At 39.3% G+C, this 14,668-nt stretch overlaps 1 protein-coding gene across 1 annotated transcript; it reads right to left on the reverse strand.

Annotated features, from left to right (window-relative positions):
* Positions 1–9,700: 9,700 nt before the first annotated feature.
* LOC146713171 (uncharacterized) lies at positions 9,701–12,767 on the reverse strand. The gene is made up of 2 exons (XM_085452293.1): positions 12,612–12,767; positions 9,701–11,438 (listed from the first exon to the last, which is right to left on the reverse strand). The coding sequence occupies exons 1-2, from the start codon at positions 12,617–12,619 to the stop codon at positions 9,815–9,817; spliced, it is 1,632 nt and encodes a 543-aa protein (XP_085308419.1). The 5' UTR covers positions 12,620–12,767; the 3' UTR covers positions 9,701–9,814.
* Between the last annotated feature and the right edge of the window lie 1,901 nt (positions 12,768–14,668).

Raw genomic sequence — 14,668 nt, forward strand, 5'->3', positions numbered from 1 at the left:
GTTACATTTGGGTTTAAGTTGAAGGTAAAATCCATAATCCACAAATAATCATTTACAGCCATATTTTCTGGTTTAAATCTTTAGAACTCACAACAGAGAACACAATAAAACTAATAACTGCTGCACACTGACACGTTCGTGTAATTTCCTGGGTTATCTGACAGTTATTGAATCCTTTAAAATGGAAAATAACAAAGTGGTACAAATAAATAATAATCTAAAACGTATATACAAAGAAATTGATGTTTTACACATTAGTAAGTCTCATGGACAATAGGGGAAAATAATTTTTATAGTAAATTTACTCGTCAGGAAGCAGGATGCCATCTCAAATACCACGTGATGATGATTATCTCCCATTTGTCTTACAGATATATCTTAGCCCATATTTCATGTAGATCTGTTTCTGCCTGCATGTGTAGAGGATTGAAGTATTTAATTGAAGTATTGAAGTATTTAGCGAAGAAAACACAAAGTGACCATTTAAGCCCTAAGACAGATGGGACAGGCTCCAACCTCCTGCGACCCTGAAAAGGAACAAATGGATGGATGGAAAACTTAAGTGTGAAATCCAAATGAAACATATTTTAATAGTGTTTGTGTCGCACACTGTGACTGGATCGCTGATGACTGATCAAGGTCACACCTCTGTAGGTGGCTATGGTAACACTAAGACAACACTGCCACCTAGAGGTCAAACTAAAACATTTGTTTCTTCTGCAAAGTTTCTAAGATTTAAAAGAAGATTAAAAATGTAACGTTTGCTTTGAAAGATGAACAATGTTACTGAGGAAAAAAGTAGGAAAAAACAGCAGCAGTAGGGAAAGCAGCAGATGGTGATAAACTGGACTCACTCAGACTGACACAAGGTCAAAATCATAAACAGAACATTATAGTTTCTACTTTATGGCCACTTTATTAGGTACAGAATGTTTGTTACATGTGTTACGCCTCTTTTGTCACCTGAAACGTTGCAGGCTGTGATGTAATTTAAGTCCGTGGAAAAATGTGCATGAAGAGCAGCAGAAGCATGCCTGCGTGGGTTTCCTCTTATAATCCGAAGATGTAAAATGTAAATTTTAAGCTGGCCAAGGGGATCTCCAGGCCCCAAGGATGTCGTGGAGGTTTTAGATGTGTTATGGTAAATGGTAAATGGCCTGTATTTATATAGCGCTTTACTAGTCCCTAAGGACTCCAAAGCACTTTACACAACCAGTCATCCACCCTTTCATAGCAGAGTGAAGCTGACCCCCCACCCACTTGAAACGTAAAGGCAAATAGGCGGAGGGGTTAGTGCTACGTTTGTGCAGATTTGTGCAGTTAAAATTAGCGTTTGTGCTGCTACGGTTTTTGAGATATATTATTTTATAGGTCATTCAAAGGTCACCATCCCCCCAGACTGCTCCAAAACGGGCCAAAATGGTCTACTTTTTTAGTGCTACGTTTGTGCTGATTTGTGCAGCTAAAATTAGCGTTTGTGCTGCTATGATTTGAGATATTCTGTTATGGTTTACTGCTGAAAAATGTCTTTTTCAAATGACCTTTAACTTTGTGTGTTCACTTGTTCAATAAAGTTCTGTTAAAAAACCCTCTTGTTGTATTTAATCAGCTAAATTTGTAATGAGTGTATTTTTTTTAAACTTCAATTTCTTTACTTCAATCACTTTTTGCTCATAAAACCACGATGCAAATGCTTGAGTATTTATTTTTTTTAGAGTGGATTAAAAAAACTTTATTGAAAACTACATTTGAACATTTAACACTCCCATGAACACTTTTTGAGAAACGAACAAGCTAGCAGTTTGCATCAAATACACATTTTCTGGCAGAAAAAAACTATTATTTGGCATTACTGTGTCTGAAGGATTCTTAGAACAGCGTTCATCTGATTTCTGAATCAGAATCAGAAAGGGTTTTATTGCCAAATGTTGAGCAGGTTTACAACATTAGGAAATTGCTGCGGTGCTTCAGTGCAAACATAGTGTCAGATAACGCTTAAATAGACATGAAAAAATAAGAATAAGAATTAAAAGTGCTACGTAGAAAGAAAGATATATATACATGAGTGCAGGTGGTGATCAGTGCCAAACATGGAATGATGCAGTGAACAAGTGAACAAGGTAAGCTTACATTTAAAATACTGAGATTTTAGTTACTGAGTTAATACATGATATAGCTAACTGTTTGGATCAAAAGGATTTTTTTTCAATGTTAAACATTTTCAAAAATGTCCAAGAAAAAAGTTTCTAAAGCACTTTAAAACATGTAGCACACTGGACTAAAGTGCTGTACAGTACATGGGTTAAATACAATTTAATAAACTCACAAATTCAATAGCTCCATCTTAAAAACAATAATTCCACAAAATATAAAAGTGTAGATTGGTGGAGAACTTGGGGGAGGGGTTGCTCCTGGCTGTATATATAGTTCAGAAATCACGTTTTGCTCCATCATAATCATAGTGTGGTTTTTCTTTTTTTTTCTTTTTTTTTTTTTAAAGATGCCTCGAAAGCCATCTGTAGACAAGGTTTTCATTTTTGCAATTCTTTGCAATTCAAAAGAGGCCATAGTCCAAAATGGCAAAATAACCACTCCAGCTGCATCAGTCTGGAAAGAGTTGAGTCAGCAGCTAGAAGACAAGATGTCAGCAAAGGCCCTGTACACTTTTGTGAAGCTAAATAGAAACAACATCTGGTCAGCTTTGGAAATCGGTGATCAGGAAAGTAATAGTGAAGGAGAGTTAGATTCACATTGCATTTCTCCTGGACAAGAAAACTGTCAAGCTTTTGAATTAGAAGTCCCTTTTGAGGACTGGGTTAAATTTATTCCTGAAAAGGTTGAATACAATGACAAGTTTTCTCCTACCCAAAAAAGGGAATACACAATTTTGAAACCTGGCACTTGGACTCATATCATCAACGATCTTATATGGAAGAAGATCAAAAATACATGTACACTTGTGTTTCGTAGAGCAAAGGTCCATCCAACTGTCAACAATAATTATCTGGACATCAGAGGCGACTGTAAGGAGTGTCATGGCCAGTTAGAAATGTCATGTGACAGACAGCCAGCAATTAATAGTCCAATGGTGCTCCAGTGTTTCATGAGAAATACAGATTTCTCCCTGCACACTGGCTGAAGGAAATTGCCGTCCCGGTTTCCTCCGTGGCGTGAGCGATAAGCAGAGTTTTTCCCTTTCCTTATAAGATTCCTAATTATTCAAAGTAACACTCAAGTATGCCGTTCAGCGGGTTAGTTACAGCGCCGGGAGCAGTTAGGAGAACAAAGTGACACATAGACTGTTTCAGCTTGCTCTCCACAATCAACTCAGAGGTTTATTCAGTACACAACAGCTTATATAGAGGAAAAAGGTTCGTGTGTCAGCAGGTTCTCAGTTCAAACCGGTACAGACCAAATAAGGAAACGTCTTCCTGCCTTCTGAGCAAAGAAGTATCCTTTGTGTAGTTTATCAGTTCAGCTACGATTTATGATCATCCCAGCAAAATACACTCCTAGACATAGAATACAGAGTTCTTTCATTAGTGAATTCTGAAACAAACCACCTGGCTTTTTAACAAGCTCTTTTCTAAAAGATAAGGAAGGGAGGATGGGAGTAAGGAAGTGGTCTCTCTCTGTGGTATTTTCGACCTTGGGGTACCAGCCTGTGATTCTTACACATCAATACATGGGTCAGAGAGAAAGAGAAAAACAACTAGTAAATGGGCCTTATTGAGTAACAGTTCTCCTGTATAATATTACTACAAAACAATATCCTGTAAATGCTACCCTGGTATCAAAATATCACAACACTGGCCACTCCAAGCGGTTCATGTCTGGAAACCTGCGTGAACAGATCGCTAAAGAGCTGTGTGAGGGCAGAATGGAACCAGCTGTATGGAGGTCAGCGAGGGCAGCAGATCTGATGGATGTTGGAGATCCTGAGCCAAGCCACCTTCCAAATTTGGCCACTCTGCGAAAAGCCAAACAAGAGACAAAAGACTTGGAATTAGGAGATAAGGACCCCATTGCATCTCTGCAATTGTTAAAATATAGTGTTCCTCACAGTGGTAGCATCCGAGATATTGGACTGGACAAGTTTTTCTGTCACTACTGGAGTCAAACACAGATGCATGTTTATAAGACATTGTCAAAAAAATCTCCCCCAACTGTGTGTTTTGATGCAACCGGTTCAGTTGTGAAAAAACTGCTGAGACCAAATGGCAAATCTGGCCATATCTTCCTTTATCAAGGTATTCTGAAAGAAAACAATTGCCCCAGTGTCCCAGTGGTGCAAATGCTGTCAGAGAAACATGATGTTAATGCCATCGCAAACTGGTTGACAGAATGGATTCGTGCAGCTGTGAGTGACTTTTCTCTGGCAATTCTGGGAGCTCTGGTCAAGGCTTTCACTCCTCATCCTGATCTGAAGTCCTACCTTAATGAATGCTTTCATGTCCTTCTTGGAACCCAGTCTGCCAAACTCCCCCCTTGTTATATCAGGGTTGATGTTGCGCACTGCATCAAGATGCTATGCCAGTGGGATTGCCTGAAGAAGAAAACACATCGTGTTAAAGATTTCTTTAGCAAAACTTCTTCAGTCTCAATGTTTGGACCATGCAAATCAGCTCCTACATGCTATCACTGTTGTGGCCCTCAGTGAGGCAAAAGGTGATGACAGTTCTGGAGCCCCTCTTCCTTCAGAAAGGTGCAAGAAATACTTGAAAGCCCAAATTGCTCAAGACTCCATCATCATTCCAGATGAACAGACGGAGGAAAGTGAGAGAGTGAATTCAGTGGATGAGATCCAGACTGACCTACGACAGTGGGTAACAGAAATATGTGAGGAGAGCAGGTCACTTGCTGCAGCAAACGGGGATAGAGATAATATTCACTTTCTCCCTGAGATTATTCCTCATATAATAAGACTGGCAAGTTACTTGCCACTCTGGACAGGAATAATGGTCCCTCTCTTCCAAAGCACCAGCATCACAGCAAGTTCAGCCACTGTTGAAGCTGAGTTCAAAAACATAAAACAATAAAGCCTTTTCAAACATGACAACTTGCCTCTTCGAGTCGATCGCTTCATTGCTCGTCATCTTTCCTTCATCGAGGGAAATATGGTGGCTGTAGCTCAGGCGGTAGATCTACTGATCGGAAGGTTGGTGGTTCTATTCCTGGCTTCCCCCAGTCTGCATGCCAAATATCCTTGGGCAAGATATTAACCCCAAATTGCTCTCCGATGCATCCATCGGAGTATGAATGTGTGTGAATGTTACTTAGAAAGCACCTAGAACAATGTGCTTGTGCGAATGGGTGTGAATGGGTGAATGCACAAGTTGTGTAAAGCGCTTTGAGTGCTCAGAAGAGTAGAAAAGCGCTATATAAGAACCAGTCCATTTACAATGCAGAAGACAAAATAAAAATGGATGCTCACCCGTTTGTGGGATCTGATGCTGCCACAAACATTCTTCCGGCTGATGGGGATGCAGTTGAGAACTGGAGGGGCCTAGCTGTTCCACCCAAAAAAAGGAAGAGGACTTCCTACCTCTCTTCATGCAGATGAAACTTTTGGGGCCAAAAGAGTGAAAGTGGGATTATTAAAAAATGGAAACCTCCGTCAGCCTATTAGATTAGGGGAATCGACAATCGCTGTGCTCAATACCTGTGCATTTGATGCATTTTTTCAGTGCTTATGTTGTGCCTTCTGTGACAGCTCCACATTTCAAAATGCTGTTCTGAAAGACAGTGAAAACCCAGTCCTGCAGCTGGTGAAAGCCATTGCCACAGATGGTGTGACCCAACAAACCTACAGAAGGAGAGCAGAGCTGCTTAGTGTAATGTTTGAAGCTGTCTCGTTGAGGTCTGCTGCGATCCAAATCGATGCTCAGTGTAATATCTCCGCTGTAATTGCTAAGACAATGAGGAACATCTCAAGTGTTTATTTTACCAAACACTGCTCTTCACAGCACTGCTAGCTCAGCAAAGGGATGACAAGGGAAGTGCCATTTGTTTCTCCTGCCATCTCTGTCCTCAAAGAGTCTGGTATGGCTCATCATGGCACGGCTGTGGAAGCAGGACTTGGCCTACCTGAGTCTACCTGCCTCAGGCCACTCTCCAATCCATCTCTGTGTCCATCAGAATTCAAAACAGAAGACAGCACCACAGGAAATGAGCTCTGTGCAGGGACAGTTACTCACAGCTACAACATTGGAGATATCGTGTGGATTGATACTGACCTTGCAAACCAAACAGAATTTCCACTGAATGAATTTCCCTCCAACCTGGTTCTCCAAGGAAAGCCGTTCACTTTGAGGGCATTAATTGCTTTCCATGGAAAGATGACCACTGATGGTTTGGGTCATTACACTGCATACTGCAGGAGAGCTCCATGTGTGTGGGAGTGCTATGATGACCTGGGAAATGGAGTGACAGGAGCATCTGAAAAGAAAAAAATACAACCCCATGCTGTGTTATACACAGTATAATGAGTGCTGCCTGCATTTTTCTGTTTTATTTGGTTCATTACAGTTACATATGTTCAAATGGCTAGTGTGTTATCAGTAAGTTCAGTTTTGCACATAAAGTTCTAAATTAAAAATCTTTTAACACTCTTTTCTTTGTCAGTCTGATGTATATTTGCTTTTACACACCCAGTCACCTTCACCCGTAGCCTTGAAAGTAACCGTTCCATTTATCTGTAAATATTTTTTCTGTATTTGTTTGGTGTGTTTACCTGGTGGCTTAAGTCAGGGGTCAGCATCCTTTTCATTTCAAAGGGCCCCTTTTCCCCCTGCTGCTACAAAACCTGTCTAGAGCCTAAAAAAAGAAAGAGCCAATAAATATCTAGAAAATGAGTTGTTGTATCGTGTAAGCTATGGAAATGTAAATAAAAATGTTTATTTTTAGATTTGATAAGATAATGAATCATCAAAGCTTTATAACGGAAAAAAAGTATTTTTTAAAATGAAGCCAGCTACGTGAGTCCTTTCCATAATAATTGAAAATTAGGAAAGATGGGCAACCAACTTGAAAATTACAGTAAACAGATTTGAACCTAAGAAACATTAAATCACTTTTAAAAGCCTTGTACATTCAATGAATAGTCAATGCAGATATTTCATAAAAAAAAAAACTGTTAACACAACCCTTTCTTGTTGTCTTTATAATAAAAAAATGACTTACTTGGTCTTATAAGAGCCACAGTGGAGGGGCCAGAGAGCCACATGTTGCTTTAGAGCCGCAGGTTGAAGATCCCTCGCCTAGGTGCTGTGGAATATTCAGTTTTCTACACGTAGGTAACAATCTATCAAAGCAAACACTTCATTTTTTCTGAGACAGCTACATTAATAATAATGAACATATATAATTCAAAACAAAATCATAGAGGCCAACTGGGTATGTAAAAAATAATAATAATTTAGGTATACGTGAATCACTTCACATGAAACTCAGTTTTGCCACAGAAAAAATAAAAACTTTAGCCTACCTTGTGTACGTTTCTGCACTAGTAACTAAAGAAATATCGACCTTTCCGCTGAATAAATTGTGTTGCTAAAGTGTAAACTAATAAAAGTTAATATGCAGCAAGCCTAGAAAAAGTGCAAAACTCCAAGGCTGCTGAAACTCACTGCCACAGACACTGGTGTTATACAGCGTAGGCCGTAATAATTAAAATCATTATATCTCAGATACTGTAGCAGCACAAACGCTAATTTTACCTGCACAAATCAGCACAAACGTAGCACTAAAAAAGTAGACCATTTTGGCCCGTTTTGGAGCAGTCTGGGGGGATGGTGACCTTTGAATGACCTATAAAACAAAATTTAATATCTCAGAAACCGTAGCAGCACAAACGCTAATTTTAGCTGCACAAATCAGCACAAACGTAGCACTAAAAAGTAGACCATTTTGGCCCGTTTTGGAGCAGTCTGGGGGGATGGTGTCCTTTGAATGACCTATAAAACAAAATTTAATATCTCAGAAACCGTAGCAGCACAAACGCTAATTTTACCTGCACAAATCAGCACAAACATAGCACTAAAAAGTAGACCATTTTGGCCTGTTTTGGAGCAGTCTGGGGGGATGGTGACCTTTGAATGACCTATAAAATAATATTTAATATCTCAAAAACCGTAGCAGCACAAACACTCATTTTACCTGCACAAATCTGCACAAACGTAGCACTAACCGCTCCGCCTATTTGCCTTTACATTTCAAGTGGGTGGGGGGTCAGCTTCACTCTGCTCGTTCCCGGTGTTTTGTCAAAAAGTGATTGTCTGATAGCAGAGTGAAGCTGACCCACTCTGTCTAACTGTTACAGAGTGTGACTAGGTGTGAATATGTGTTTTTTAGAACTATCACAGTTTATTTCTAAAATAATACATGTTGTTTGCGGTGCTCTATTTAAAACTATTGGTCTGTGAAACTTTTAGAAAAGTGAAATGCCCCTAAAGTAGTTAAATCATCTATGTGTAATCAGCGAGTCTAACTGTTGCAGACTAGTAGATAATTATAAGACTAGTTGCATTAAAGCCACATTGAGGTTGATTGAGGTTGCACAAAAAAAGTGCAGGTATATTACTACTTTCACCTTAGAAACATAAATTTATTTTGGTTCAAATTACATGTTAGAGTCCTGCAAACACAGTAACCAACCAGTTTATCCTAAAAGTCCCATCACGAAACAGTTTTTATTAGACCATTTCTCTCTTTTCAAAGTTATTTTTGAATCCCAACAATGATTCTCATGCTTGTTGATGAAAATTTATGATGCACCACACGCTTTACAGTTCATCATATAGAAAGGTAGAAAACCATTAGACAAAAGGCCTGTGGTGCCAGGCTTGCTGTGTCAGTGTCCCCACCATCTGTCTAACTGCTTAAATAGGGTATGAGGCAGACATGCTAAAACAATGACTTAAAATTACTAATATACAATGTGATCAACACATAGATGAAAGAAATTCTAAAACATGTTAAAACAGAAATAGAGAAAAGAAAATAGAAGCCCCTTTAAAAACAAGCAAATATAGGTTACATAGATTTAGTTTTTTGTTTTGTTTTGTTTATTTCTTTGATTTTGTAAATGCTAGACAGCTTCAGAAGATTACACAGGTTCTAATTTACAGAAATGTTGTTTAAAATAGTGATAAACTGTATCAGTCTGAGACTTGTATAAAAAACACTTGTTTGGTTTTCTATTTGGAGTCAGGCTAAGTTCAGAGTCATTTTAAAGCTAAATCAAAAGTATTTCATTTTATTTTCTTGTTTATTATACAAGAAAAAAATATTTTAGCGATACCTAGTCTATATAATCCCCTTTAAATGCTCTACTCTACAACCTTAACTTAACATTGAAACAAAAACCTAAGCCTGGCGTAACTCCCTTTCCAAACGTCAGTGCTACACATCGCCAACAGCTCCACATTTTCTTCCTCTGTACCTGGACAGTGCAGCACCTAAGGACTGCACACTAGCATCACCTGTTGTGTTGTTGATCCAAGTCTTTGGATAATGCTGATGTAAATGCCTATCATTGATTTTAAATGAATAATATATGCATTTGAAGAAGCATGGAATTTGTGCTACCTAGATATTTGTTAGATAGATATATATTATTTGTTAGATATTTCTACCTAGATTTGATTTAGTACAGTAGATATCTCCAGATATAATTTTATTATAGATTTAATGTTTGTTTTTTTTCATTTCTGATACAGTGTTAGTGTTATGTGCCCCATGTTAATTCAGACAGATATAATACAATACACATCTAAATTATATCTGTACATCACAAACATATTTATTCTGAAGCCTAGACATTAGTGTAAACTTTGTTGTCATTGTTTTTTGTGAAGATTTTACATAGACCTGCATAAGCATACTTTACTCCACTTCGAACTATTTCGTTGACCAGATTTGCCTGCCTCTTCAGCGTCCGCAACTTTTCTGTGTCGCCTTTCTCCTTCATCTTCTCAATCAGGAAGTCCAAGTGGACATAAGTGGACACTGAATCTACTTTCAAGGCAATTTCATTCAGTCTGTCAACATGCTGGCAGGCCAAATTAATCCACTTTTCTTTATCTGCTTCAAGGTTTTCTATTTCTGTTTGGAGATCATCCAAAAGGCTTGATGCATCCACAGATGCTGCTTTGCTCTTTTCGTACTTTTCCTTCACATCTGTTAGAGTTTTCTGAACTTTCTTTGTCTTTGTAACATAGATGTATTTTTCTTTAATGTGAGCGGATGCAAGACACTTCCTGGTACAAGCAGTGCAGCGCCCATCTTTTATGACCTCACAGTGTTCAGGTTTCCAGGCCATTGTGCAGCCAGGGTAGTGACAGTTCTCCTCACAGAATGTGCAGCAGACGGCTCCTTCAAAGAAAAACAGCCCCCACATTCCACCATTAATAAGCTCTTTTTCTTTGTATGGCTCATTGACTTCTACTTCAAACTCTTTATTCATCTTCATCTCTTGTTCATATTGCTTCAGAGCTTGCTGAGTCTTTTTGAGTTCTGTCTGTTTTAGTGCAATTAACATGAGGCGGTCTTGCAGATTTTGGATGCAGGCTGTTAGTCTGATGTGTTCCTTCATAACTTCCACAGTTGTCTCCAGTTTTTGAGGTGTGATATTTTCTAGAAAGTCTGTAAACTGTCTCATTTCTTGTGCTGAAATTTCATGAGCATGCTGCAAGTTCCCTCTTTGCTTAGTTCGATCTTGATGCTGGCAGTTATCAAACAGAAAGTGAAGAGGTACATTTTTTTCATTTCTGGCACATTTAATATTTGCAGCTTCAAGAGCTTGAATGAGATTCATCGGTGTCACTCCATTTGAATATGTAATGAGGGTAACAATGTTTTTCTCCAAGTCTTTTCCAAACAGAGACATCACTGAATTCAAGATGTACACAAGGCGGTCATTAAGTCTACATTCACTTGCCTTCACCACCAGACCCACCACATCAATTTCATGAAATCCTTCCTGAGAGCGAAATAAGTCAAACAATCGTTGAGTGACGATGACGTCATGTTCGATCCCTTGGGTGTTTCCATATCCAGGAGTATCAATAATGGTCAGAGAGTAAGGCAGAGTTTTATTTTCAAAATCAAAGACCTCATACAGAATCACATCTGATGTCTGACTCTGAAAAGTACTTTGATTCTTGTCAACTACGATCTGAAACCAGACTTCATCCTCCCACTTCACTCCCATGGTGTAGTTTACCAGAGCGTTGATCAGACTAGATTTTCCTGCTCCTGTTTCTCCCACAAGTAAGATGGTTTTATTTGGCTTGCTTGGATTTTTTTTGCCAAAGGTAACTCTTCTTAAAGTGCCAACTATGTCAGTCGTTGTTGTCAGCTTGTAACAACTAGGAGATCCTTTTTTGATCAAATCACATTTTGAGATGATGCTCTTTAGTTTTGATGACTGCATATCCCTGCCATAAAACAAATACAGTAAACTTTAAGAGTGATTAAATTTAATGTGTATTTCTTATTAGCAAATTGCTAAACTTGATTTTAAAACAAATGTGTAATGAGCAGAGCTTTTAATCCATCCATCCATTTTCTGCCACTTATCTGGGTTTGGGTCATAGGGACAGTAGTCTAAGCAGAGAAGCCCAAGTCAGCTGAAAGATATAATCGCTCAAGTTGGATTTGGCCTGGGGTGGGTCCTCTTAGAAGGACATGCCTGAAACACTTCAAAACACCAGGTACCTGTTATGGTCCCTGTGCCTCCTCGGCCAGCCCAGTGTGGCCACAAGTGTTTGTTGTTTTTCTCTCGCTCTCTCTCCCCTACCTGTCTGCCTGGGCGGAGCTCTGATTGGGCTCCTGCCCTTGGCCCACGCACCTGCAGCTGATCTCGAGCGAATTGCAGTTCTCTGGCTCTTAAGGCTGGGGCTCTGAGCTATTCGTCGCTGGAATATTGAGTAACTCTCGTTAGTATTGCCTGGCTTCCTTGCGATTCTACTGTTCCCGTGTTTGCCTTCGACTTACCCTCGTCTGTGTAAACAGGTTTACCTGGATCAGCCCTTTTGTGACCCCTGGACCCCGTGAGTAGGAGAGTGAGCTGAGCTGCTTGTGTGGAGACTGTTTGGATAAGGAGCAGAGCGAGTGCAAAGAAGTGTGTCTCCCCAGCCTATTGATCCCCGGGACCCTGGTGTCCCCCCCCCCCCCCTCACGTGTATATAGTGCACCAGTGTGATTAATAAAGTGTCGTTGAACTGTGCTACCTCAGTCTGCGCCTGAGTCCGTTCCACCCCCGTGACAGTACCTAAGACTCCAAGACCAGACAAACTAACCTGTGCACTGCCTGGATTGACTACAAGAAGGCCTATGACTCAATGCCCCACACATGGATCATGATCTACTCAGTGGACTCAATGGAATGTGTCAGACAACACTGGAGGCCAAATTCAAATCAATAGCATAAATCACCATAAGTCACTACCAAAGAGATGACCTTGTGATCAGTAAGTGACCTGCTCTACCTCCTGAGCTACAGCCATTAACATGAGTGATAAACATGAGTAAACTCTCAGTAGGTAGTGTACACTCACAGACAAGTGGTAGAAAATGAATAGATTGATGAACATATAGCAATGACTTACTTTGCCATGATAAAAACTTGAGAACAAGCTTTAAACTGTGATGAAGGCCTGAAGAGAAAAGAGAAAAAAGTTTAGTAAACTGGTGGTTTCCTTGACTTAGCAAAGTCAGCCAATTAGTTTCTGTGATAGAGTATAATTTACAATATTGGAATATTATTCTTCATAACAGTTGGTATTTCATTAATCTGAACTTTACTCCAGTCCGACAATCAATATGTGTTGCAATGTCACACAGTGAAAAAAAAGAAAACATGTTTGTTTTGCAGAAAAATTCAAGAGAGTAAAGTTTTGGTGCTGCCACAGTAATGTTTTATTTTTAAAAAAATTGAGCATCCACATAAAATGGAGACATTTACACAATAATAATTTACAACCTGAGGTCTGAAAAAGTTGGAATGATGTGTAAAATCTAAACAGAATTCAATGATTTGCAAATCTTATCAACACAGAAAATATACAAAATATTTCAACTGAGAAAATGTGCCATTTTAAGAACAAATATTTGCTCATTTTGAATTTGATTAAAAAAATGGAAATAACAAAAGACTAGATGAAATGTGTTAAAAAGAAACATCGGGAAGACAATTTCTCCACAGCATGCACATCTACTGTATATACAACAATTTTACAATAATGTTCATAAATGTGAAATGTTCATAAATGAAATTGTTAAGGCTTTGAATGTCTCGACATACAAACAAATACAAACATACAATTCTCTGTGTGCAAGGGACAAGGCTGGAAATTAATACTGAATGGACGTGCTCTTAACTTCCTTGAGAAGCACTGTATTAAAAGAGGAATTTTCATGAATGTGCACAGCTCGGATTGACATTTTTACTTTTGTTATACTGTTTTGTTTTGTGCACATAAGTGGTCCGCAGGTGCACATTCGGTGTCAAAATAAAAGATGCACACCAGATGAGAAATTGCAATGCGCGTTTGCATACATAAGATTTTCTGGAGGAAGACAGACATTTATTTAGAACTCAAAGATGTCGAAGACGCAAGCTCCTTTAAGCAATTACTTTGATGTTCCTCCACCTCCAGAAAAATGTCAGAAGAAGCGCAAAAGAAGCGCATATTCTCGGAAAAGTGTTTGCAGGAGGTGAGCTGGCTTCAAACAAATGATGATTGCACAGAGAAGTGGTGCAGAATATGCCATGAAAATCATACTCTAGCAGACAAAAACAGTGTCTTTTATATGTACCGTATTTCCCGGACTACAAAGCGCACCTGAATATTAGCCGCACAAGCTAAAATCAGGGGAAAATCCTGTTTTGTACATACATTAGCCGCACCTGACTAAAGGCCGCAGGTGTTTCAATGTTGACTTATCATATGTAAGAGAATATGCACAAATCGAATTGTCAGGAAAGAGATGGCTGTTTGGAGACACACCCCTTTTATTAATATTTTGAAAAACAAGTTATGGGTACATATTTGCATAACTTTTTAGGTATATGTACAAGTAGCGGTAATTACAAGTACAAAACATGTACTGTGCTTCATAAATGAGTAACAAATGTAGTACATAACAATAACCTACAGCACACCAGAAAAATAGATTCAGACTACCTTTTAGGCTCCGTTGCAGTGACACGGCTTTAACAAGAAGAAAAGTCAGTCATTCACCATCTTTCTCTTCTTCCTGCACTAAAACCACCAAAGTCCTCTTCTCCAGTGTCGGAAACGAACAGGCTCAGGGTGGCTTCGTCATCCACTCTGAGCTTCTTTCCTTCGTTGTCACTTTCAAAACCAAACAAATCCTCGTTGTCAGTGTCAGAGTCGAACACCCTCTGATGGGCTGTGGCGGTGTCCTCCTCCGTTGGTGATCATTGATGTTTTCACACTTTTCCACGCTGTCAGATTCCACCGGTGGAGTTGAGCATAACTTGCTTTTCGCAAGTTTATCGCCGCACACCATCCACGCCTCCCGCTGAACGCGTAGCGCTACTTTGAAGTTTGTTTTTCGCGCTACTTGTACGGCACTATGTTGCCTGGCGGATGGACATGTGACCAACATACCACTCTTGAACCCCGATACTGTGTGTCTG

Source organism: Copadichromis virginalis, linkage group LG3, assembly GCF_057382275.1.
Source record: "Copadichromis virginalis isolate Kocher_CV1m ecotype Utaka linkage group LG3, C_Virginalis_male_GT1.1, whole genome shotgun sequence".
Taxonomy (NCBI): domain Eukaryota; kingdom Metazoa; phylum Chordata; class Actinopteri; order Cichliformes; family Cichlidae; genus Copadichromis; species Copadichromis virginalis.